The sequence below is a fragment of the Beta vulgaris genome, chromosome 7 (genome assembly GCF_026745355.1).
Source record: "Beta vulgaris subsp. vulgaris cultivar EL10 chromosome 7, EL10.2, whole genome shotgun sequence".
In the NCBI taxonomy this organism is placed as follows: domain Eukaryota; kingdom Viridiplantae; phylum Streptophyta; class Magnoliopsida; order Caryophyllales; family Amaranthaceae; genus Beta; species Beta vulgaris.
This window is the reverse complement of record NC_079208.1, coordinates 7044176-7069689: the sequence shown is the minus strand read 5'-3', so window position 1 is coordinate 7069689 and position 25514 is coordinate 7044176. Positions and strand designations below refer to the sequence as shown.

Genomic DNA, 25514 nt, shown 5'->3' with positions numbered 1-25514 from the left:
AGATACACAATTAAGCTTTAAACTCCCCTCTATTTAAAACCGAAGAGAAAGAAAACTAAGTGTGGAAGACATGATAATTATATCTAGGGGCACAAAGGATCGCAATTTTGAAGCAAAAATATTCAAGTGTGAATAACTCAGTCAACATCCAAGACTAGACGTGCAATTGAGCATCCATAAACTTCTTTTAGTAGACTCTAAAGCAATCAAGATAAAGTCACCTCCTAAATGAACTTAATCCATGCTCAGACTCTTCCAAAAGAAGCCTCTAAACATATTCTCAAAATAAAAAGCAAGGAATTCACATTATATAATCACTTAGCATCTTTTTTGGACAAGGAAAACCATATTAATTTCATGAAATAAAACAAAATGTAAATGATCAAGAATCATAACGAACACAAAATAAAATCAAACAATAAAAAGCAAAATTTCGGAAATCCATAAAAAGTTAATTCAATCTCTTGGATGAAAATGGAGAAAGATACAAGGGGAATGAGATATCATAATGTTCCGGTAAGTTAATACAACGAACTTTTCGTAAAATCCATAGAAAGTTCACACCTTTGAGTAACGAAAGAGATATGATGGTGGAGTTGGTGGTGCCGCGATGGTGGTCTGGTAGCGACCCACACACGAAATGAGAAGATGTCAAGAGAGAAATAGACAATTGGCGAAGAAGAAGTGCCGTTTCTGGTGGTGGGCGGTAAAGATGGAGGAGAGCGAGGGAAGGAGAGTGATTGAGTGAAAGGGAGAGGGGGTAGGGTTACTGTTGGTCATCGGTTAAGGATGACACTTGAGGGGTCTTAGGCTTTGTTTGGTAGGAGAGATTTGGATGGAAAAGAAAGGAAAGAAAAGGTAAAAACAAATTTTCTCGTGTTTGATAAAAGAAAATAAGAGAGATTTGATTGGAAAGGAGAGGAAGTGGAAGGAAAATAATACTCTTAAATCATTGCTTTCCTTTCCTCCCAAAATCGGAGGAATTTAACTGGAAAGAAAGCTAAGAAGTTTTTACCTATGTTTTCTTTATTTCCTTTCCTTTCCTTTACTAATGACAACCAAACATGTGATTCCTCTCAAATCCACTAATTATACCAAACATTAGAAACTACAACTACCTTTTTTTTCCTTTCTATTATTTTCTCTTCCTTTCTTTTTCCTTCCTTTATTAAAAAAATACCAAACAAAATGTTAGGATTTTTTTTTTTGCTTTTTTTGTTATTACTATGGTCTTGAGATCATATCCAGACTCGGAACTACATTCGAGAAACAAATTCAAATCCGTTAGATCTAATTTTTTAGATCCATATCCTACAAAACGGATCTGGATCCATGGATCCGGGTCGAGTCCAATATTCAGTGTCATCTCTAGTTCAATTGAAAAGATGGATGACGATGGTGGAAGAGATCGCACATGTGAGGTAATTGTTACAAGTGTAACAATTACACCCAAGACTTTGTGTTTGATTTATTCTAGCTTCATATGGTGGTCTTATGTTGTGGTTATTGGTGCTTCTCAACTCTTCTCAAAAGAACAATCCTTATATGATAATATGAAAATACTTTGTTGTAATCCTTTTTAATTGATATGTAATCTATTTTGGCTAAATTGAAACTATTTCTTCCTTGCAAGACCAATCTTCCAAAAGGACTAGATTTTCAAGAAAAAATATTATCAAATAATATCTTAAATGATACATTTCCATTGCAAATAAATCATAATCGCATTGTTCTCATATAAGGAATATTCTCTATGAAATTGATCTTATCTATCTCTCCATACACGCACACATGTAAAAATACCAGACTACATACGTGCGCACTGTGCAGTGAGGAAGCCAAAATATTTATTTTAATGCGTTAGCTATACAAGTATATAGAGATATCAAAGATATTAAGAAAACATAAAATAACTCTATTCTACCCAACTTGTTATGATAAACCAATAAATCATCACTAAATACTATCTTAATAGATATATAAAATAAATTATCTCAATACTTCCTCCGTTTCCTAAAGATCTTCCCTCTTTCCGTTTAAGGACGTTTCCAAAAGATCTTCCCTCTTTTACTTTATTCCTTATCTGATAATTTTTCCCCTTTTTACCCTCTCATGTCCCTATCATATGGTCCACTATTACATTATTAATTCAATTTTACTCTATTTTTCTGTCATACTTTAACCCCTTTATTTGTTTATTTATCTTATCCTCTTTCTCTCTCCTACTTTACCCACCTCACGCAAATGGATACTCCTTGGTATCTGTAGTAACAGTAACAAGGAAGATATTTAGGAAACGGATGGAGTATATCTCTAAGATAAGGGAAAGGTAGATTGATTTTTTAATCTTCCAAATTTGTCAATAAGCAAATTCAGGATTTCAACATAGAAATTTTAGGATTGTTTAACTATAATAATACAAACTTTGGTCGTTTCTCTCACAATAATACAAACTTTTGACTATTATTTGATATTTCAAATTTTACAGGCTAGGTCAACTTCACTGAAAATCTCTAAAATAGGTTAATATATTTTTATTTTTTAAAAAGAATCTATAATAACTTTCTCCCTCCCTCACCCACCGGAAATACCACTTCTAGCCCCACCCCCACTCTTGAAGCCCTCCATCACCCACAAACCACCTCCATCTATAATAACTAAACTTTATAATTGAAATATAATAAAAAAATCAAAGGAACTTTAAAACCAAACAAGACTATTAATGTTATTAACTTCAAACCAAACTTAATATAATATATCTACTAAAGCAATTGATAAAAAAAATCTGTTACACAAGCTCTCTATTCCCATATCCCCATGATGCAACATCCGCAAACATGTAGATGTCAATGCACTAAAGAATCTACTCACCAAGAATGGGTCATCACAGGATCAATAAGACAAAGCCATGATCAACACATACAAAGAAAGCACGTAATCAGCAAAGTTGAGTACTACATAACAATAAATAAACATTCCTAACATGATACTAATAAATAATATGCAGGGATAAATAATAACATAACAATCTAACAATTTGCAGATAACGTTTACTGAACTAAACTTTAACCATCTTCATTACTTTAATTGAATAGTTATTGGACCGAGTTGTCTAACTAAAACTAGCCTTCACCTAGGAAGTTGAAATACAGGCGCGACTCCATATTCCATATTGACCTGCGATAGTAAGGAATCTTTTAATAAAGAATAGGAACGATGATCAATCCAATTCCTAGAAAAAGCCATGGTACGCTCGCCATGTACCCCAACTCCTGATTGTCCAACTTTAGACATGCACCAGTTTAAAGTTTATTACTATCAATTTTACACTTTACATGATTTACCAATTATTACTTGTTATGACATACAAGTAATACAAACACATATAATCAAACATTTACAACTTAATTCCTTTTTATCTTAGGATTAAATAGGTGATCATACAGCTTACAACCCAAGATTAATTCCTTCTTAATTATTTCAATCATTCTTATTTGTTGAACCTAGCCAACACCAACTTACCTTTCAAAGGCATAAATTATCAACTTACCAAATAATGCCCACAGTCCTTATAGAGTAATGAAAATAATAATATAAGGGAACACATGATTTAAACATGATCTAACTCAACAAATATATTAATTCCCTCATGTGAATTAATAAATAAAGTTCCTGACCAACATGCTTGCATCATAGACATGAAACATGTAAAATCAAAACATAATAGAAATCATATATGAACTTACAAAGTTCTAAAATCATGATACTACAACTTTTCCTTCCTAAAATCATGATATTACATCACATAACACATAGGTATGTACGTACCCTGTGTAGACAAAGTGATAGGCCACCTTTAACACCTTAAAAATCGTCTACAGAGTAATCTCCGCCTAAAACAACCAATAGAATTTAAAATTAATACTCCAAATAAATTCCAGCAACTTTAAAATACTTTAGATCCCCTTTAAAAATATTTAAAAATTGTTTTTATCATCAAAACCGCAATTACTTATATTACCTAGCATAGTACTACTATACTAGTCATTAAAATCCATAAAACTCCATTAATAATAACTTTTCTTAAATTCCAGCAACTTAAAATTATTACAACTCCCTTTAAACATACTTAAACATGCTTAAATTCATAAGTTAAATCAATTTCATAGCTTATAACATGCTATATGATTTTTCAATCTTTAACACCCTAAAAATTCATGCGTTGATAATTAAAAACCCAATCTAAATATATATAATAATCAGATCTGAATTTTTATTCTTTCAATACATAATTTATATAATCATAGATTCATCATTAAAACAGTAAATTAAAGCTTCTAATCATAATTAGTATTAAAACAAAACATAAAAACATAATCTTTAATCAAAATTTGAGGAGGAAGAAAATAATCAAACCAACACAATCAAAGAAAACAAGGGAGAGGTCGCCGGCCTAGGAAGGACAGTACTGACGATAACACATCAACTCGGCGGTGGTGGAAATTGTGGTGTTGTGACGTTTCTTGGTGGAGAAGAAAGTGTTTCTTGAAGAAGAAAGAAGGAAGGAAATAACGTGGAAGAGGAGAGAGAGAAACCGCCGGTTTGGGGGTGTTTGAGGAGAGAGAAAGTTTTTGTGTAGGTAAAATTTGGGTTTAAGGTATTTATATATATGTTTTTCTTTTGGGCCTAGGAAAAGGCAATTGAATTTCAACAAAGTTTAATGATGAATATGATAGATGATTTAAAACTCCTAACATCAATAGAAATCATTTTTCTAGTCCACTTAGAATTTGGGTTTCTCAAGCCCATTTAAACTTCTTTTTCAAATCAAAATAGTATTTCAAGTATTTTTTCAAAGCATGCCTTAACAAAAATATTTTAACTTCCTTAAAATCCTTAAAATAATTCTTTTGACTTTCAAAATAGTCAACCTTCTTTAAATAAATAAATTATTTTAAAATAAATTATGTTTAAATATAAATATATATATACTAAAATATATTTATAAAATCCATAAATTTACGAGGGATTACATGATGGCTATATATATCTTTTGCCACATACTTTTTATACAACATACATAGAATAATATTAATATAAAATAAGACCAAATTAACTTGAAAGTTAAAATCAAAGTTAAAGTATACATAATATTAATATAAAATAAGACCAATTAACTTGAAAGTTAAAATCAAAGTTAAAGTATACATACATAATACATTAATATAAAAAAATAATATTAATTGCCTCAAAGTCGGAGTTGGATAGGGTGAATCAGATTTTTAATGAGGTTTGACTCCAACCCTACTCCGACTCGAAGTCTGACTTTTTAAACGAAGTTGGATGCGGATTTTTTTTTTCTCGGAGTCGACTCAGATTTTTTGCCTCAGAGCGAATCTGACCAGGGCCGGATTCGAAATGGATTGCCATTCCTAAGAGAGATAAAGAGGGAAAAAAGCAGGGAGAAGAGAAAGAAACGATTTTTTGGTGGTGGTGGTGTGTTGTAGAAGGAGAGAATCAAAAATATATTTTTGAGTTTTATTAAATTTAAATTAAAAAACCAATTAATGAAATTGTGACAATTTTCGGTCAACCTGTTTCGTCTAGGTTGCATTTAGTTTCGTCTCATTTTAAGAATTTTGCTATAAAATTTGAAATATTAAATAATAATTGAAATTTTTTATTATTACGAGTGAAGCGGCCAAAGTTTATATTATTTTAGTTATATAATTCGAAATTTTATGGAGTTTGGTGACATACTTGAGAAGAAGATTAGGAATAGTCAGGAATCAGGATTATTTGCTTTACAATTTACATTCCACAAAGAATGGAGGGAGAAAGATTGATTATTAATTTTTCCTTGGGCTAGTGACACAAATTCCAAATGGTGGGCTTTTGTAATCATTATTTTGATTCTAACTCATTTGGGCTTTTGTTCAATTGGGCTTTTTGTAAACATACATATTTGTAGATTTCTCTCAAATGAAGCAACAATTATTTAACAATATAGTAGTTCATACTTTCAAATGAAGCAACAGTTATTTGGATTAATGCCTAACCTATCCGAATAAAATTTGGATTTCAAATTTTCAATCTGAATCCAAACCAATTAGGGTTTGAATCCGATCCAGTCCAATCCAAATTTTCATACTCTAGATTAGATCCGATCCGAAAATCTGATTTTTTAAAACTCTAGGTTCTCGATGAAATGAATTAAGCACAAAAGCAGCCTAGTAAAATTAGGAAATGAAGAATTAAGTGCAGGTGATGTTTTAGGGGAAGGGTTGAAGTGCTATGTGTATTGCCATATTGGGCTATGGAGTAAGTTTTCTTATAATAAAAAAAATCAGTTAAGCACTTAAACCCAATCCAGATACATAATACAAGGCATATTACTATTTGGTTATATTGAATTTTTGGATCCAATTACCCTCAATCTAATCCGATCCGAAAATCAAAATTTTCAAAAAATCTCAATCCAAATCCAGTCCGAACACAGCTCGAATCCGATCCGAATTAGTAATTCGAATTGGATTGGATTGGATTGGATTTTAGATTTTATCCGAATAACTTTCACCCCTATATGTAGATTAAAAAGAAACGGATAAATAAAAAAGTGTGTAGATTAAAAAGAAACGGACGATTAATATATTATATATTATGGAAGAATTATCATTATTCATTACCTCCCACATTCCCACTTGCTTCTCCAACAGTAAACAATTTGACATTGCACAACCCACCCGGAAGTCACTTTTATATTAGTAATATCATCAAATACTCACATCCCAAAACCAGCCCCAGTGACCAAGGTTTCCAAAGAGAGAGAAACAAAGAAGAAAAACAGTGGGGGCATTGCTTTTCTAAAACCTGTGGTCTGTGGACTATCTCCACTCAAAAACCAAAACCAATTATCCAAAAACAATGGGCAGTTTTCCGGTTGCTATCTTTTCAACAATTTTAAAAACACCACAAAACAAGGTAAGACAAAAAAAACCCACAAAACCACAAACTTTAAAAACAGGCAACACCGCTCTCTGATTTTCTTCTTCTTCTCTTCTCTTCTCTTCTCTTATCTATATTTCATAATCCCTACCACTCTCTGAAGTCTGACCATTAATACAATACAACCATTCCATCTTTTTCAACCCCTTCTAATTAAAATCTCTCCTCGATTATTACAACTTACAATCCTCAAAAAAATACCAGCTGATTTGATTTTCTCTCTAGTTTCACTAAAAAGTCTACATTTTCATTATTTTATTTCATTCTTCTGTGGTTTTAGTTACATAATTGCATACATTTTGACCTAAAAGCTAAAACTTCTTGTTTTCCACCTTAACAGAAAAAGAAAAAACTTAAACTTTATCATCCTGTAATATCTTGTACTATTACTACAAATAATGGAAGGAAGTGGGTTTTCAGGAAGAATGTATTCAAATACTGGGGTTGGCATGCTTGGCTTAGAAATTCCCTTAAACCAACAACAACAACAACAACAACAACAACAACAATCTCAACAACAACAACAACAACAACAACAACAATCTCAACAACAGCAACAACACCTCCAAAAACACCCACATATGGTGGCTTTCACCAACAACCATCACAAACAACACCAGCAACATGAGCAACAAACCCAACTCTCAATGAAGCAACCCTCAAACTACTTATCATCATACAATAACCCAAATTCAAACCCGAACACAAACCCGACCCAAAACCAAAACCCAGGTCTTAAAATCAAAACCCAAATGACCCATTTAACAAATAGTGATGAAGATGAACCTGGTTGTGCAAATGATCATGAAAACAGCTCAGTTGATGATAAAAGAAAAGGTGGGACTAATGTGTCACCTTGGCATAGAATGAAGTGGACTGATAATATGGTAAGATTGTTGATCATGGCAGTTTATTATATAGGAGATGAAGGTGGAGTTGAGATTGGATCCGAGAAGAAGAAACCGGGTTCGGGCGGCGGTGGAGGTGGAGGAGGTGGTGGTTTATTGCAGAAGAAGGGGAAATGGAAATCAGTTTCTAGAGCAATGATGGAGAAAGGTTTTTATGTATCTCCACAACAATGTGAGGATAAATTCAATGATTTGAATAAAAGATATAAAAGAGTGAATGATATTTTGGGTAAAGGAACTGCTTGTAGAGTGGTGGAGAATCAAACTTTGCTTGATTCTATGGATGTTACTCCTAAATTGAAGGAAGAAGTCAGGAAATTGCTTAATTCTAAGCATTTGTTCTTCAGGGAAATGTGTGCTTATCATAATAGTTGTGGCCATGGAGCTGGTGGCCATGGTAGTGACCCGGGTGCGGCTGCAGCTGCAGCTGCTGTTACAGTGGCGGAGCAGCCGCAGCTGCAGCATATCCAACAAAATAATACCCTCCACCACCACCAGATGCCGATGCCGAAGCAGCAGCAGCAATCATGCTCACATTCAGCAACAATGTCACGATCTTCAATGGACCCTAATAGTTCACATAAACTAGGATTAGGATTAGAGGATCACGACGAAGACGACGACGATGACGATGAAGATGATGAAGATGAGTACTATGAAGAGGATGAGGAGCAAGATGAAGGAGGACAGAGGAAGAAAGCAAAAACTGTTGTGGGTGATTCATCCAACAACAACAACAACTCACATGCATTGCAAAAATTAAATGGGGAAATAATGGGTATGTTGCAAGATGGGAGTAAAAGTTCAAGAGAAAAGAAACAATGGATGATGACACAGTTAGTTCAATTGGAAGAACAGGGTTTGAAGTTTCAATTTCAAGCATTAGAGTTGGAAAAACAGAGGTGGAGATGGATTAAATTTAGCAGTAAAAAAGAGAGAGAAATGGAGAAGATGAAAATTGATAATGAGAGAAAAAGACTTGAAACTGAAAGAATGATGCTTTTGTTAAGACAGAAAGAGATGGAAGTGCTTGTTGAACCATCAAACCCATCTTGTGTTAGTTCTTAGATAGTTTAAAGGTCAACCTTTTGTTAAGAAACTTGTTTTTAGTTGGTTACATTATTAGGGTTTTCGTCTTTTAGTGCCAAGAATTTTTAGATTTTTCATGTGTAGATATTTATTAGATGAAGTATGTACTAATTTTATCACATTATAGTTATAGTAATGAAATTTCCAATGGAAACCTTGTTGAAAACGTGGAGAGCGGAGCAAAATAGCGTAGGGCAAGACTCAAGAGTAGAAGTGGTAAAAGTTCACCTAATACGATGACATTTACAAATCTGGTATGAAATAAGTAGGTTGGTTTTGAGTTTTATTTTCACCTCATTAGTTAAGTAAATAATTAAGAGTTTAATGGTTTTATATATGGGGTGGATTAATGTTTAGGAGTTTTAATCTGAAACAAAATTTTGTTTCCTCCATGGATTTGTTTCCTTGGTGGAGGAAACGAAAAAAAATGGAGGAAACGAAGGTTTGTTTCGTTTCCTCGGTGGATGAAACGAAAAAAAATTCAGTGGTCTCACGGTGGTGTTGATGTTGCCTCTGTCATGATGATTGATACAACGGTGGTGGTTTTGGTGATGGTGGTTGCTATGGCGGTTGGGGTGAGGTGAGAAAGAGAGTGAGAGGAGGAGAGAGTGTGTGAGTGAGTATACATAGGGGTAGTTTAGGCAAATCCATTTTGTTTCCTCCATGGAGGATATGAAACAAAATTTTGTTCCCTCCGAGGAAACGAAGATCTATTTCGTTTCCTCCAAGGTGGAAACGAAATTTTGTTTCGTTTCTTCCACGGATGAAACGAAAACACAATTTGGTATCGTACCTTGGTGGCGGAAAAAAATTTAAAAGACTAACTACATTCCGTTGGTGGTTGTCCGTGACAGTGAGGTGGTGCTCCGGTGGTAGTGGTTCACAGTGGTGGTGGTCTGCGGTGGTGGTGGTGCGCGAGTGTGAGTTCGACGGTGGTGGTTGTCCGTCAGTGGAGGTGGTCCGCCGGTGGTGGTGGTCTGTTGGTGGTGGAGGTCTGGGGGATGGAGACATGGAGTGATCGAGGTGGAGGTGAGGTTGGATGAGAGGTGACAGAGTAAGAGGGGTGAAAAGGGAGGGGTATGGGGTATCTATACTATTATCTAAAGCAGAAGACAAAAGCTGATGTGTCAAGCTCACATTAACCGAGCAATTCTAGAGCTCCTCACAATTAAACGCTCAATGAGAGTGTCCACGTGGCAATGCATGTTTTTTTGGCCGAAAAATTAATGAAAAATGCAAATGATTTCGGAAATTAAATGATTCATTTTTTAATTTAGGCAATTAATATCATGATCTCATAAGAGATTTCCGGAAATCAAGGATATTCCATTCATATAGTATTGTGAATGAGAGTTATATATGGGTACAATTTCGTAATTCAAAATTCAATGTGATATTATTGTTGGCCGAATTTTTTTTTTGCCTTTTTTGAAAGTTTACGAATATTTTACTAATCAACTAAATACGGGAAGTAATTTAAATTATCAATCAATCTTAAATGATCCAATTCTATTACCAAAATTGGTTACTCCCAAAAAATCATTGCCTAATTTAAGCTAAATCAATGTAATAATTTTTTATGTCCCGTAATTTCTTACCAATTGACAACAAATTTTTTTAAACGTGAATTTTGCCGTCTTCCTTAATAAAAAGCAAATGTTAACGTATTTGTATATATGATTTGCTTTAATCGACCCAAATAGGAAAAAATTCCTTAAGTCTATTTTGCATGTCCATGATTTCCGCTAATTATGTATCGAAGCTTATTGCGTACGTTTTGGCATGAAATTATTATAAATAGGGTCAATTGAAATCCATTAATCATTCCTAGCCTTGCCGCACCACCACCACTCCACCAGGCACAATAAAATTGAAATGCTCGACCACGGTGGAAGAGGATAGAGGAAGTCCAGAAGTACCAGTAGCAATGTAACTGTAGATAGACCAAGAGGAAGAGGAAGAGGAAAGAGAAAATCCACGAGAACCACGTCAGTAGCATCAAGCATCATAGACCGAGGATAGAAAGAGGAAGCAAAGACATTAGTTGTAATTGTTATCCAAATTGATTCATAGGCGCCTATAATTGATCTTTATCAAATTTTACAAATTTATTACTACTCCTATATATGATAATAAGATAATCGCGTGAGCCATGAGCTTTGCTATTCTTACATAGTATCCTTCTATATCTTTTCATATCATCTCTTCTCTCTGTTTTTTCCATTGACCTTACTAAAGTATGTTTATACTACTTTTCTCTTTGTAATGGGTTTGAATAAATAGTTGATTCTTCCTATGAATTAATGGATTTTCTTGCTTTTTCAGTTTTGTTTTATGCTGTTTTTTTCTTTGTTTGAGGGCATAGATTACACATGGGTGGGTGAAATCAGTTCTTTTGTGTGCAATGAAGGAGGAATCACAACTCTGATAGTGCTAAATTTGCCATAGATTACATATGGGTTTGTACTAATTTCTTCTTTTGTGTTGAGGCTTAGGAAAATGATGCAAAGATTGTCAACGTTTTCTTGAATTAGTCCAAATGATTGTGACAAAATATGAGCAAGTTACAAGTAATTTTCATGCAAAAGAGCATCATAAAAAAGTGTGTTTGGGAAAAAGATTTTTGGGTCATAGGGGAAAAAATGGAGATTTTTTTTTAATGAATTAGTCCCAAGTGCAGGAGTTTGTTATCCAACAATAGTGATAGATGATAAGTTTGACTGAGCATGATTATTCATATAGGTAATAGGCTATATGCTCTAGCAACAAAATGATTTTAGTATTTATTTACTTATCTATCTATTTCGTATATTTTATTATGTTGGGGTGAAAATAAAAGTTTTCGCAATTAATTTATAGTATCCTGATTGAAATGGAGATTATCTAAGCAATGTGAGTTAAGTAGGTGTGTACAAATACATTTGATTCTAAATAATATAGATATATATAAGTAGGATAATGTATAATAGGAGTGATTGAAATATTGCTATAAACGAGAGAGGTAAAAAAAAAGTTAAGAAGAGTATGATTTTGTAATCAAATAAATGTAATTATGTAGTAGCTCAGTATGGGCCTATACATTAATTATTTATATTATTATCTAAAGAAAAATCCTAAATTCTACGTGGCAAGCTCATATTAGCCAAACAATTTTAGAGCACAACCAAAGCAAGCCTATTAATACGGTATCCACATGGCATTATGTATATGGATTCTCAAAATTGTTATGTTTTGGGTAAAAAAAACGTTAATTACGTTAATTATGGTATAAATGAGACAATTAATATCATGATCCCCGTATCATGCTTATGTAAATCAATTACAATCGTTAAAATATGGAAATAAAATATGTGGATGCTTAAATCATGTGCAAGTTGATCACCTAACTTAAAATCATTCCTAATTTGAAAAACATGATTTTAGGGATTGATTTTTGACACTTTATTATTTACGGTTTTCATATGATAAATAAAAAACCGAGTCATATATTAAGTTAACTTTTACGATTTATTTAGAGAAAATTTAGGGATTAATCAATTGATTTATGACGATTTATTAAAAACCGAGACACAATTTTACACTTTAGTATCATAATCAACATGCTCAAGCAAAAAGATGGTTATTTATCAAGAAAAATGAAATTTATACTCAATTGAGGAGAGAGAATGTAGTAGTAGTTTATCTTATGCCTTCATCTTCTTTTCTTGCATCAACAAATCTATTATCAATGTGCAAAAGGGAAGCCAGAGAGAAATGTGAGCAACTGGAGATGAACTGGTTGCATGATTGAGTCCCAGTATTGTGAATGGTAGTTTTAATTTATCTGATTCTCAAAGTAAAGGAATGGGTAGAGCAAAGACTTTCAAAATCAACTTTTTTAAAAAAAATGATTAGTCGCATTTTACACTATAACTAGGCTTAAAAAATCAAAATATGATTTTTGGAATATGATGTTATATGACTATGCTCAATATTGTTTATTTTGCAAAACTTGCAGATACGATTTAAGCAAATTTGTCACAACGCTTTTTTTAAAAAAATATAGTGAGCAGACGAAAATCATAATTGTACAACATACAAGTCATAAGCCTATTCTAATTTTTCTCACAACAAGATCATAACATCTAAATCACATGTTATTAGTTTTGAAATTTAGATAAAATTGTTCTCATGAAGTTCTCAAAGTATAAAAACATTGACTATAGTTCATGATATTGATGGTAATATGTAAAAAGTATTTCATATTGCCAATTCAAAAGTATTGAACTAAAATTTCATATATCAAGTCCAATTTACGAAAATTATAGTTGTACAACGTATAGGTCATAAGCCAGTTTTAATTTTTCTTAATATAAGATCATAAGATATAAATCACAAGCTATTAGTTTTCAAATTTAGATGGAGTTGTTATTATAGAGTTCAAAAGTCCTTATACGATGGCTATAGTCAGTGACATTATGGCAATATGTAAAAACAATATCCATTCACTTTTATTTCAAGGTCCAGAATTTGAAAATTTTAATATAATTTTATCTTAATACTCCGTATGTGTTAAACATATCCTATAAGATATTCCTAAATCCATTAAATTTGTTAATGATATGTTACAAAAAATTGATGATCAAATGTGTGCATCCAAGATTCTGAATAAGCAAAGATAACAACATTAAAGAATAGAGTGCGTCATTTTTTCTTTAAATAAGTAAATAATCATGAATCCAACCGTTGATTTTCTATAGCTAACAACTCATGCTTTAGAAAACCTGTATATGGTTAATAGCAAATTAAAATTTACTTTAACAAACTTTTATGTATATATTATTTCTTATATTCTTAATTTTTATATTATCACTTTTGTAGATCAATGGGTTAAATATTTAAACCCTGATTTTAGGGAAAATAACATAAAGTAATCTTAAATTTATAAAATAATAAATTTTCTGTGCAATTTGCATGGGTCTAAAATTAAAAGCATAGCTAGGACAGTGGCCAACCAAATATGGTGCAGTGACGGTGCAAGAAGGGAAGAGAGATGATGAACGAGACTGTCAAAAGCGGGAGCGAAAGTGGATGTATGGCTTAGTGTTATTTAATTTAGACTCTAAGGAAAGCAGTAGATAGAGCAAGGGCTATTTCAGTCAACTCTTTTTGGAGAAGAAAAGGTGTGACATGTGATCCGCTATGACATCAACTACATCAACCACTAACCACACGGGTTAGAAGTCAGTTTTAAAATATTCTAAATACATGATTATAATATTTTAAATCACAATTAATATTCATCACCGTGATTTTAGGAGAAGCTTCTTATAATCTTCCATTCATATAACAGAAAACTTGCAGCCCATACCAAGAAAAACAGAGAGAATCGTCATCTTTGATTGCATTTGACCGCAGAAAATAAGAGTTTTTTTGTGGGGATATACTATGGTAATAGGGCATTTTGTGGGGATATACCTTACTATAGTTTTTTTGTCGGGATATACCAACCTAAATTTAAGTTTTGTTAAAAATACCAAAATCACTATTTCCGGCGAGAAAGTCAAATTTTCGGCCTTTGACTTAGTAGGAACTCGCGAGTGAGCCACAAAGTGACAGTGACGAAGTTGGAGAAAAATGAATGTAATAGAAGCAATTGAATATCACACACTATACAAAGAGTAATTAAGCAAGTCAAAAGACGAAAATTGACTTTCTCGCCGAAAATAGTGTTTTTGGTTACTTTTAACAAAACTTAAATTTAAATTGGTATATCCCCACAAAAAAAATATTAGTGAGGTATACCCTACAAAATATCCTATTATCCTGGTATATCCCTGCAAAAAACTCAGAAAATAAAGATAAAATTTAGGGGTGATAATGTTTTGCAGAGTATGAGATGGAGAGATTGAGTGTGGTTGTTGAACTTCAATTGCCAAATAATAATGTTAACACTTAGAATTAGATCAAATCATCGTACTCAAAACTATTATTCGGGCCTCAGTGTACAAATTGCAATTACAAGTGTACAAATGAAAATTACAAGTTTATATATAGGAGTAATAAAATAATGTGGGTAATGGATAGTGAGTGTACAGTCAAATCTATTACTCATATTATTATTTGGGTAATGGGAGTCACGGGTAATCTCAATCGTACTTAAATCACAATTCGTGGTGTATAATAAGAGTAATTCGCAAATGTATTATAGAAGTAACTCACAAGTGTATCATACTCAATTAAATGTATACATTTTTTATAGAATGTACAAAGGGAGATGTTGTATATGAAATTGCAAGTGTTAGTACATAAAACTCCATCATCTTACATAACTAAGTAGCTTGCTTTTGGATCTGTGCAAAATGAACGAACGAAAAAGTTTTATTTTATCAATTTGAAGTATCATGTGTTAAAATTCCAATTTATATGATGGTAAGTGCTAAGTGTAGGCCAATTAGTATTACTAATATTAAGTTGTATAGGTTAAAAATACTAAGTCGTGATTTTCCTTATTATAACAATTTTTTAACAAAATAAATTACGTGACACACACAACTTAACATGAGTAACATGTAATCTATGATATGACTATTTCATATAAATACTTTTCGATAAGTTTATATTTTAAAATTATAAAAAAATTCATACAAGTACTTTACGATACATTTCATATAAATTTAAGATTTTATAATACGTTCCTTGAAATATAAGTTCTTTTCGATATTCTAAAGGTTTTGTACAATTATAGAGATTGGCAGATTATGTAGATAAAGTAGGAGAGACATAAGAAATCATTTGGGTAACATTATATGTATTACATATGAACTCATAATAATTATTTTGAAGTCATGATAGAATAACGTATAAACAATCGAGTATAATTAAATTGGTATATTCTATACGATATTTCTATATATATATTTATCATATTTTCAGTAACAAAATGTAATAATATTTTAAAATTAGGAGCAAAATTGACAATAAATTGGCCTTAATTCATGTTAGGCATTAGGAAAGAAAATGGCTTTCTACTTATATGATCATAAACTAAATTTAACAAAAAAATAATATAATTATATTATTTTACACAAGATCTTGCCTATAGTACCTGAGATTTTAAAGTATCCAAAATTATGTTATAGTTTATATGATGACTAGAATGTAGCATATTAGTTAATAAAATATTCGAGAATCAAAACCTACTTAATGGGAGGATTAAAGTGAGGAAGGATATATATACATACGAGGCATTGTTCAAGGCATGCTGCAAATCTGGGAGGATGCAAAGTCATGTGGCGGCCACAAATCAAAAATTATTTCAGCATATTAGTGTGTTTTTCATCATTTTTTTTAAGTGCGTATCATATCTTAGCAGAAAAAACTTTTTGCACTATTTTTTCATGAGAATAGGGGAATCATCATTAATAAAACGACATATTGCATCTACAACAATACTAACCCTTATATTAAAGATAATATAAAACATCAATTTGAATGTTTTAAACCAAACTACTAATATAGATGGTTGAACGCTATCGTCATATGGTAATATTCCATATAGTTCTTTTTTGAGAAGAGAAGAGGAGCAGGGGAAGGAGTAAGTTCGAACCAAGCAAAGGATGAGTCAAAACTGAGCAAGTGGGAAAGGAGATTCACAAAAAATAAAAGATAAAAGCATCTAAAAGAACAAATTAAGTGTCATATAATTTTATTGAGCCGTTAAATAGATTTCTTATCTTTTGAAAAAAATATGTTTTTTTAAGTCATTGGATCAATTTTTGAAGACCTGTCCCATAATTTGTAATATTTCTAAATAATTCATAGTGGTAATTACTAAAAGTAGACAATCATAGTTTCGATTATTGTGGTCAATTTCCCTATAATATTTTATTTTTTTTTAATTGCCAAATCATAATAATTCGAAAATAGTTGAAATTTAGAATCATATGCATGCTTTGTAATTGCTTCATATTTTGTTTAATATGTCAATCTGTATTTTTTAAAAGTAAATATAGGTTACTATGACATCATATTTTAAATAAAGTTTTTAATACATAATTATTATTAGCATTAGATATATTATGATCTTGAGTTATTTTAAGGTAATTTTTTAAAATATACTCCCTCTGTCTTTTTATCTTTCTCACTTGGAATCTTGACACTATTCATGCATAGAGAGAATCTTCTCAAATTGTTCATTGTATTTGTCTATACATATTTGCTTCTAATATATCATTTAATATTTGTGGTTATGTGAAATATAACATTTTTTTGGTGTTTTGCAGTTAATGTTAGTCAAGAGCAAGAACTACATTTTCATTCTCAAATAAGTCACATAAGTTGTATTACTCAAAGAACTCCTTTATGCGACATATCTAATGGTATTTTTATTTTATAATATTCCCATTATAATGTTAAAATAGTTAAAAGCTCATGAATGTAGTTATTTTTTTGTACTACTCTATATGTAATTATATATGACATACAATATGTTATGGTAATAATAGATGTCATATTTGTTTGTGTATTCTTTTTTTTGAAAACTAATAGAAACAACATTTTTATCAATTTACTATAAATAAAAAAAATTAATTTTGCTTCATATATTCGTTTGGTCGTATGGAATAACATTTTAATACATATCATTAACAATTGGTTCACATAATTTAATGTTGCATTTGAAAATGAAAGTTAATCTAATTACAACGAGCACTATACATATGGTGCATAAAAATACAAGAATAAAGAAATTAATACCTTACAATGTATTTTCTTGAAGTCTAATAAATCTCCTTTGCAACATACTGACATGCAACCCATTTTTTAATTTTAACTACATAATTGCAAAATTCGTTTAAATAAATATTATAATCAACCTTCGTTAAATATATATTTATGTACATAAATACAAAGTTAAAAATAAGAATTTTCCTGAAATTCAATTCAGCTCAACAGAATATAAAATATACCAACTGATTGTTGATATTCCACCAACATCTATATATTTAAAACCAATAAAATATATTATTGAATAGTACACTATTTTACATTTAAATTATAATTTTAAAAAATATTAGGACTTTATTTATTATTTTCATTATGTTGAAGATAACATTTTAATTTTAAAGAAATATTAGCATGAAATCTAAATACTCAATCACATTTGTAATAATAACCAATAATATTAATAATTATAATGAAAAAATTATGTAATTATAAATTCATCATGTATAATTATATGTTCGTACGAAAAAAATTGTATATGCAAAATCTTTTGTTCAGTTTCTATTAAACTTATGTAGAATCGACCCATAATTCACCAAATTTTTACATGCAAATCAATATAACAATATAATTTATTGTAGTTATTCATATCTTTTTAAGATCTCTCAATAAAAAGTAAAAACTGCATATAAATATAATACAAACTGTATATACATAAACGAAAAAAAAAACATGTTAAATTAACAAAAATAGTTGTTTCTTACCTTAATTTTCAATAAACATTAACATGCAATCTAACTACTCAATCATATTTTTATTAATAACCAGTATTATGAATTATTATAATTAAAGAAGAATTTAAGTTATAGATTTATCATGTATACTATTATCGGAAAAAAAAAATTATAAACGAAATAATTGTCTCACTTACTATTAAACTTTTTAACTTAAATTCACCCATTATTCATCATTTTTACATGCAAATGAAATTTCGAATATTCATTATTGTATTTATTCATATTTTTATAAGCAAAAGCAAAAAAAAATATAAAACTACATATCCACATAACATATACCATATAAAAAAAACGAAAAAAAAAGAAAATTAAAACTTACCAAAAATCTTTAATTTCCATATTGAATATGTTGAGATGATGACATGCAACTACATTTTGCAAGTAATTCGCCCATAACTAATCAACATTTGAGAAATTCCCGAATTAAAACTTTGAAAAAATGGAAATATGTAGAATTTCCATATTATTTTCTACCGAGACATTGCGAACCAAAAAAATCTGATTTTTTTTGTGTTCTCATCTTTGATGTTGATTCTGTGTATTTGATTTTGAGAATAGAAAATTTGTAGGACAAAATCGTGAAAAATGAAGAAAGTTTTTTGGAAATTTTTGGAGGAGTAGATGAAGAGATTTGTGAAGAATTATAGAGAGAAGTTAGAGAGATAGAGAATAAAGAAGTTTGTGTCATTAGTTTGAGTAATGAAATGAAGTAAATAAGGAATGCATGTGAATCATCACAAATATAATAACAAAGGTTGCTTATAAATGTTGTCTTGACCGAAATATAATCACTACATGTTGACTTATAATTTGATATTTTGTACATAATCAAATGGTATGTTATTAATGTTATTCTATGTTTTTTAAAAGAAAACAAATAATATATAGGTTAATTTCATGAAAGCAGTCTATTTTAATGTCAATAAACATGAATTTTAAGAAGACTTTATATGTAAACATATTATCTTTAACCCTCTCAATATTAATTTATTTGTGATACTATGATTACATAAGATATAGTCATAATAAAATATTATTATTCTAAATTTAATTAATTAATATATTCACAAATTATCGTTTGTTTTGGTTTTCATTTGGCAATTATATTGTCTTTATATAACTTCACTTTTTGTATTGTATTGTTTTTGTTTGTTTGCAGTATCCTCAAGATCTCTAAATCAAGTTGTATCAAAACAAATTGAACAACGATGTGCAAGGCAAAAAAGAAAACTAATATTATCACAAAGACGTGAAAAAGTTTCGGCCAATTTAGGGACGCAACAATGCGCGCGTATTTAATTCCAATGTTTTTTGTCGTTCATTGAACGGTATAGATGTGTACTATAGAGGCTATTATTATACGAAATATTATCTTATGTTAAATATAAACTTATTTTATCTTTTCGTATTATATTCAGATGGATTCGTTGTTAATTCACCGTCAATAAGCACAATATTTAATGATTCAAGTATTATTTGTACTACAACATTGGGGCGTATAGGTAAATATATATATGATAATTCCCTTTATATGGTAATTAAATTTTAATGTTAATATTAAGATAATTAATATACAAATTTTTATTTTTCTAGATTTGCAATCATCATCTTCTAATTCGTCTTTTGAGGCACCGCTAAACACAGTTATTGCTAACAATAATCCTACCAGCATTGTTATTCAACGGTATAGCTTTACATACATTGCGATATGTAATTATTATTATTTATATTAAACGATTAAATAAAATTAATATGCAAAATCTCATGAAAATATTTATTTGACATTTACTTTAGCCACACAATCTCCTTCTGATATTGCCAGAAGTAACAGAAAGCAAATTATGTTAGAAAAAAGAGCTCGAGGTATGCATTCTCTACTATTCAATGAACTGATTGTATTCGATAATTACATCGATTTTTTTTTATATTAACTAAAACGCAATAATTAATAGGCAGCTCTATGGTTTCTGGAGACATGTTGGAATTGGCACAATCTCATAGTAATGTTAGATCTAAGAGACATGTGGTTCGAAGTTCAAATATCCTTAAATCAGTTACACGGAGAATTATAAATGGTATTAATTTATTATTTACTTATTAAATACAAGTATCTAATATTTGAAGTACTTTTCACATCGTATCTAAAATGTATTGTTTTTATGACTGTTATATAAAGATGAAAATATTGAGTCAAGTTCTCATGACCAATCAAATACTACCGTTCAAGATGACTGTGTTACAGAAGACGATAGTGACAACGACGTCAATTATATGGATATCGTTACAGGTTGGCATATAATTTGTAATAACTATTGCATATCATGCGAAATGTCGTACTTATTATTATGATTTATTGTGTTTTCTTCTAATTTATGTTTATATCGCATATTTATTACTGATTTTGTTTTTTCCCAGAGAGCTACTCAGATTTAGGAGACCCAATATATGTATGTGAGTTTTGTGGCACGGAAATGTGGTTTAATGAGAGAGTAACAAGAAACCAAAAAATCAAGCCAAAGTTTTCATTGTGTTGCATGCAAGGGAAGGTTCAGTTACCTCTGCTAAAACATCCACCTCAAATTATTTATGATCTATTGAAGAAAAACATAATAGAAGCAACATTTTCTTGAGAATATAAGAGGATATAATATGATGTATTCGTTTACATCAATGGGTGGAAGGATTATTGCACCTACAACTAAAGGTCGAGGTCCATATAATTACAAAATTGGTGGTCAAAATCATCACTTAATAGGTACTTTATTGCCTGCTGATGGTGCACGACCAAAGTTTTCTCAGCTTTACATATATGATACTGAGGATGAAATAAAGAACAGGAAAACAGCTGCAAGGTACAACATAGTAAATGGATTTAAGTATCATTGTAACTTTAATTGTTTAATTTACATATTCCTTTTCAAATCCTAACTTATTTGAAATTATGTCTTACCAGTACATCAAACCCAGACAAGTTTGAAGATCGCTTAGTCGCAGAATTACAAGATATGTTAGATCATAATAACCCTTTAGCTCATAATTTTAGAATGGCTAGGGATAGGTTTGCATCTAACACGTGTGAGAATTTGAAATTAAAACTTATCGGCAAAAGAGAGTCTGATGGAAGAACTTACAATTTGCCAACAACATCAGAAGTAGCTGCACTTATCGTAGGAGATATTGATAGTGCCGACAAAAGAGATATAATTATCGAAAGAAGGGTGGAAAGCTACACAAATTTCCGAACTTCATCCTTCTTACCTCGCTATGCAATATCCACTATTATTTCCATACGGAGAAGATGGATTTAGAACAGATATTATGCACAGGGATAAGACTCCATCAGACGGTTCAACAGGAAAGAGGTTTAAACTCACAATGCGTGAGTTTTTTGCATACAGAATACAAGACCGAGCTCTGGAGGCGGCAACAATACTATTATCTCAGAGGTTGTTACAACAATTCTTAGTAGATGCTTACACAATGATTGAAGCTGAAAGGTTGTCTTTTCTTAGACACAACCAACAAAGCTTGAGAGCTGCGAATGTCAAGAATTTAAGAGGTGCTGTCGAAAGAGGTGAAACAGAGGATCTTCGACGTGGGAGTCGTATAGTATTGCCATCTTCCTTCACAGGAGGACATAGTTATATGAGAGAAAACTATCAAGATGCGATGACTATTTGCATATGGTATGGTTATCCAGATTTATTCATAACATTTACGTGTAATCCTAAATGGCCAGAGATTACTAGATTTGTAAAAAAAAGGGCCTAAGGCCAGAGGATAGGCCAGACATCATATGTCGAGTTTTTAAGATGAAACTAGACCAGCTGGTGAAAGATCTGAAAGATCGCAAAATATTTGGCAGGGTTAGGGCTGGTATGTTAGACATAGTCCTTATTTCTATTATTATTATTATTATTATTATTATTATTATTATTATTATTATTATTATATGTTATTTTTAATTGGATTGCTATCGTTATATATTTTATTTAACTTGAATATCAAAACTTATTTTGTTGTCTGCTTATTTTCAGTGGTTTATACAGTTGAATTCCAAAAGCGTGGTTTGCCGCACGCTCATATTTTGTTGTTCATGCATCAGGGAGACAAATACCCTGTTGCTTCAGATATTGATAAGATTATTTGTGTGAGTTGCCTGATAAATCTGAGATCCAGAACTATATCAAGCAGTAAGCGAGTACATGATGCACGGTCCATGTGGCTCAGCAAATACAAATGCTCCGTGTATGATTGACAAGCAATGCAGTAAGCATTTTCCCAAGAGGTTCAATGAGGGAACTAAGGTAGATGATGAAGGATATCCAGTGTACAAACGAAGAGATAATGGATCTATAGTTGAGAAGAGTGGGGTTCACCTTGATAATCGGTATGTTGTTCCGTATAATGCTAAATTGCTTCGTAAATATCAAGGACACATAAACATTGAATGGTGTAACCAATCTAGATCAATTAAATATTTGTTCAAATATATAAACAAGGGATATGATAGGGTTACAGCTGCGGCTTATCAAGATAAACAGAAAGAAGGTGAAGCTAAAGAAATAGATGAAATAAAGATGTACTATGATTGCCGATATATTTCGGCGTGTGAAGCAAATTTGGAGGATTTTTGGATTCAGCATACATTATCAAACCCCTGCTGTTGAAAGATTAAGTTTTCATCTTCCGGGAGAACAAACCGTTTTGTTTAACGACCATGCGGATGTGGAATCTGTACTAGACAGACCTCATATTGACAATACGAAATTCCTAGATTGGATGCAATGTAACCAAAAATATAAAGAAGCTAGGGAGCTTACTTATGTGGAGTTACCTACAAAATTTGTTTGGAAATAGGCACAGAGAGAGTGGACACCAAGATCTAAAGGTGTCACAATAGGACGAATCTACCATGTCTCACCAGGATCTAGAGAGAAGTTCTACCTTAGAACTTTATTGAATTTTGTAAAAGGCGCGACATGCTACGAAGACATTAGAACGGTTGATGGTGTAGTGTATCCTACATTCAAGGAAGCTTGCTACGCAAGGGGTTTACTTGATGATGACAAGGAATATGTCGATGCAATAACAGAAGCAAGTTTTAGAGAATCAGGGTATTATCTAAGACATTTGTTCTCTATGTTACTATTATCTGGTAGCATGTCAAAGCCGGAGGAAGTTTGGCATAAGACATGGCAGTTATTATCTGATGACATACTTTACAAGCAGCGTTGTCTTCAAAAAAATAAAGGTAAATAACTACGAAAAGATTTTTTAGTCAAAAACCATACTTTTTAGCAATTTGCATTCTTAATATAGGTTACTGTTTTGTTTATATGTTTCACAGACCTGCATTTAACCGATGATCAAATCGAATCTTTTGCATTGGCTGAGATTGAAACCATGCTCCAAAGTAATGGTAGCAGCTTGCGTAGATTCAGTGAAATGCCGTTTAATCATGTTTGAAGGACAAAACAAGCTTATAGCAGATGAGCTTTCATATGACATTGAGGAAATGACCGTGGAACACGACAAATTGTATAAAGGTTTAACTGATGAGCAGTCGATGATTTATCGAGAGTATTGGATGATGTCTCGAGTGAAGAAGGAGGTCTATTTTTCGTTTACGGCTATGGAGGGACGGGTAAAACATATGTTTGGAAAACATTATGTGCTGCAATAAGAAAGAAGGGCGAAATTGTATTGCCAGTAGCTTCGAGTGGAATTGCTTCTCTCCTCCTTCCACGTGGAAGAACAGCTCATTCTAGATTTGGTATCCCTTTGAATGTAAATGAAAATTCTACTTGCGCCGGAATTCACCCTGGGTCGGAGTTAGCTGATCTTCTCATTAAGACAAAACTTATCATTTGGGATGAAGCTCCGATGATGCATAAGTCTTGTTTTGAAGCACTTGATAGAAGTTTGAGGGACATAATGAGGTCTGTTGATAGGGATAACTTGCATCGACCATTTGGAGGTAAAGTGGTAGTATTCGGTGGTGATCTCAGGCAGATATTACCAGTTGTACCAAAGGGAAGTAGGCAGGATATCGTGTTTGCCACCGTTAATTCGTCTTACTTATGGGATTCGTGTAAGGTCCTTAGACTTACTCGCAATATGAGATTACAATCAGGTTCCTCAAAATCTTATGTTGATGAATTGCGAGAATTCTCAGAGTGGATACTAAGCGTTGGAGATGAAAATGCTGGCGGTCCTAATGATGGTGAAGCCGTCATCGAGATTGCAAAAGATATCCTTATAGATCCCGGGGCCGATCCGATTTTAGCAATTGTTGAAAGCACGTATCCAGACCTACAGGAACATATTTGGGAAGCTAAATATTTCCAAGAAAGAGCTATTTTGGCTCCAACAAATGAGATAGTGGAGATCGTAAATGATAATGTTCTATATACTATTATAGGAGAAAAGAAAGTCTATTTGAGTTCGGATGCTATAAGCAAAGAGGAAGGAAACTTTGGAGTCCACGAAATATACTCCACTGAATTCCTCAATACAATAAAATGCTCTGGTCTCCCAAATCATAGCATACGATTAAAGGTTGGTGCGCCCGTTATGCTTCTACGTAATATTGATCAAACATCTGGATTATGTAATGGCACGAGGTTAGTCGTCAATCATTTAGGTAATCGTGTTATTGAAGCTACTATTATTTCCGGAAGTAATGTGGGTGCAAAAGTTTTTACCCCAAGAATGACATTGACGCTGTCGGACTCCACCAAGTTTCCTATCAGATTTCAGAGACGTCAATTTCCTTTAATGGTTTGTTTTGCTATGACTATAAATAAAAGTCAAGGACAATCTTTGTCTCGTGTAGGCCTGTATCTCCCGAGACCTGTTTTTAGCCACGGCCAATTTTATGTTGTTGTTTCCAGAGTTACGTGCAAAAAAGGTCTGAAGATACTTCCTTTTGACAAAGAACACGGAGTGCGTACAAGTACAACAAACGTAGTTTACAAGGAAGTGTTTTCAAACATATAGATTGCGTTAC

General features: G+C 31.6%; 2 protein-coding genes across 2 annotated transcripts; both read left to right on the top strand.

The window, feature by feature from the left end:
* The first annotated feature begins 6820 nt into the window (after positions 1 to 6820).
* LOC104898529 (uncharacterized) lies at positions 6821 to 9168 on the top strand. The gene has a single exon (XM_010685620.4). The coding sequence runs from the start codon at positions 7404 to 7406 to the stop codon at positions 8979 to 8981; it is 1578 nt and encodes a 525-aa protein (XP_010683922.2). The 5' UTR covers positions 6821 to 7403; the 3' UTR covers positions 8982 to 9168.
* A 15223-nt stretch (positions 9169 to 24391) lies between these two features.
* Positions 24392 to 25008, top strand: LOC125491725 (uncharacterized). Its single transcript, XM_057390706.1, has 2 exons — positions 24392 to 24807; positions 24927 to 25008. Exons 1-2 carry the CDS (start codon positions 24392 to 24394, stop codon positions 25006 to 25008), a joined length of 498 nt encoding a protein of 165 aa, XP_057246689.1.
* The last annotated feature ends 506 nt before the right edge of the window (positions 25009 to 25514 follow it).

Excerpts from the sequence above, each read along its gene's own strand:
- LOC104898529 (XM_010685620.4), top strand. The coding sequence starts at position 7,404 with ATGGAAGGAAGTGGGTTTTCAGGAAGAATGTATTCAAATACTGGGGTT.
- LOC125491725 (XM_057390706.1), top strand. The coding sequence starts at position 24,392 with ATGCATAAGTCTTGTTTTGAAGCACTTGATAGAAGTTTGAGGGACATA. Across the intron at positions 24,808-24,926 it reads TTAGCAATTGTTGAAAGCAC|GAGAAAAGAAAGTCTATTTG; the intron begins GTATCCAGACCT and ends ATACTATTATAG.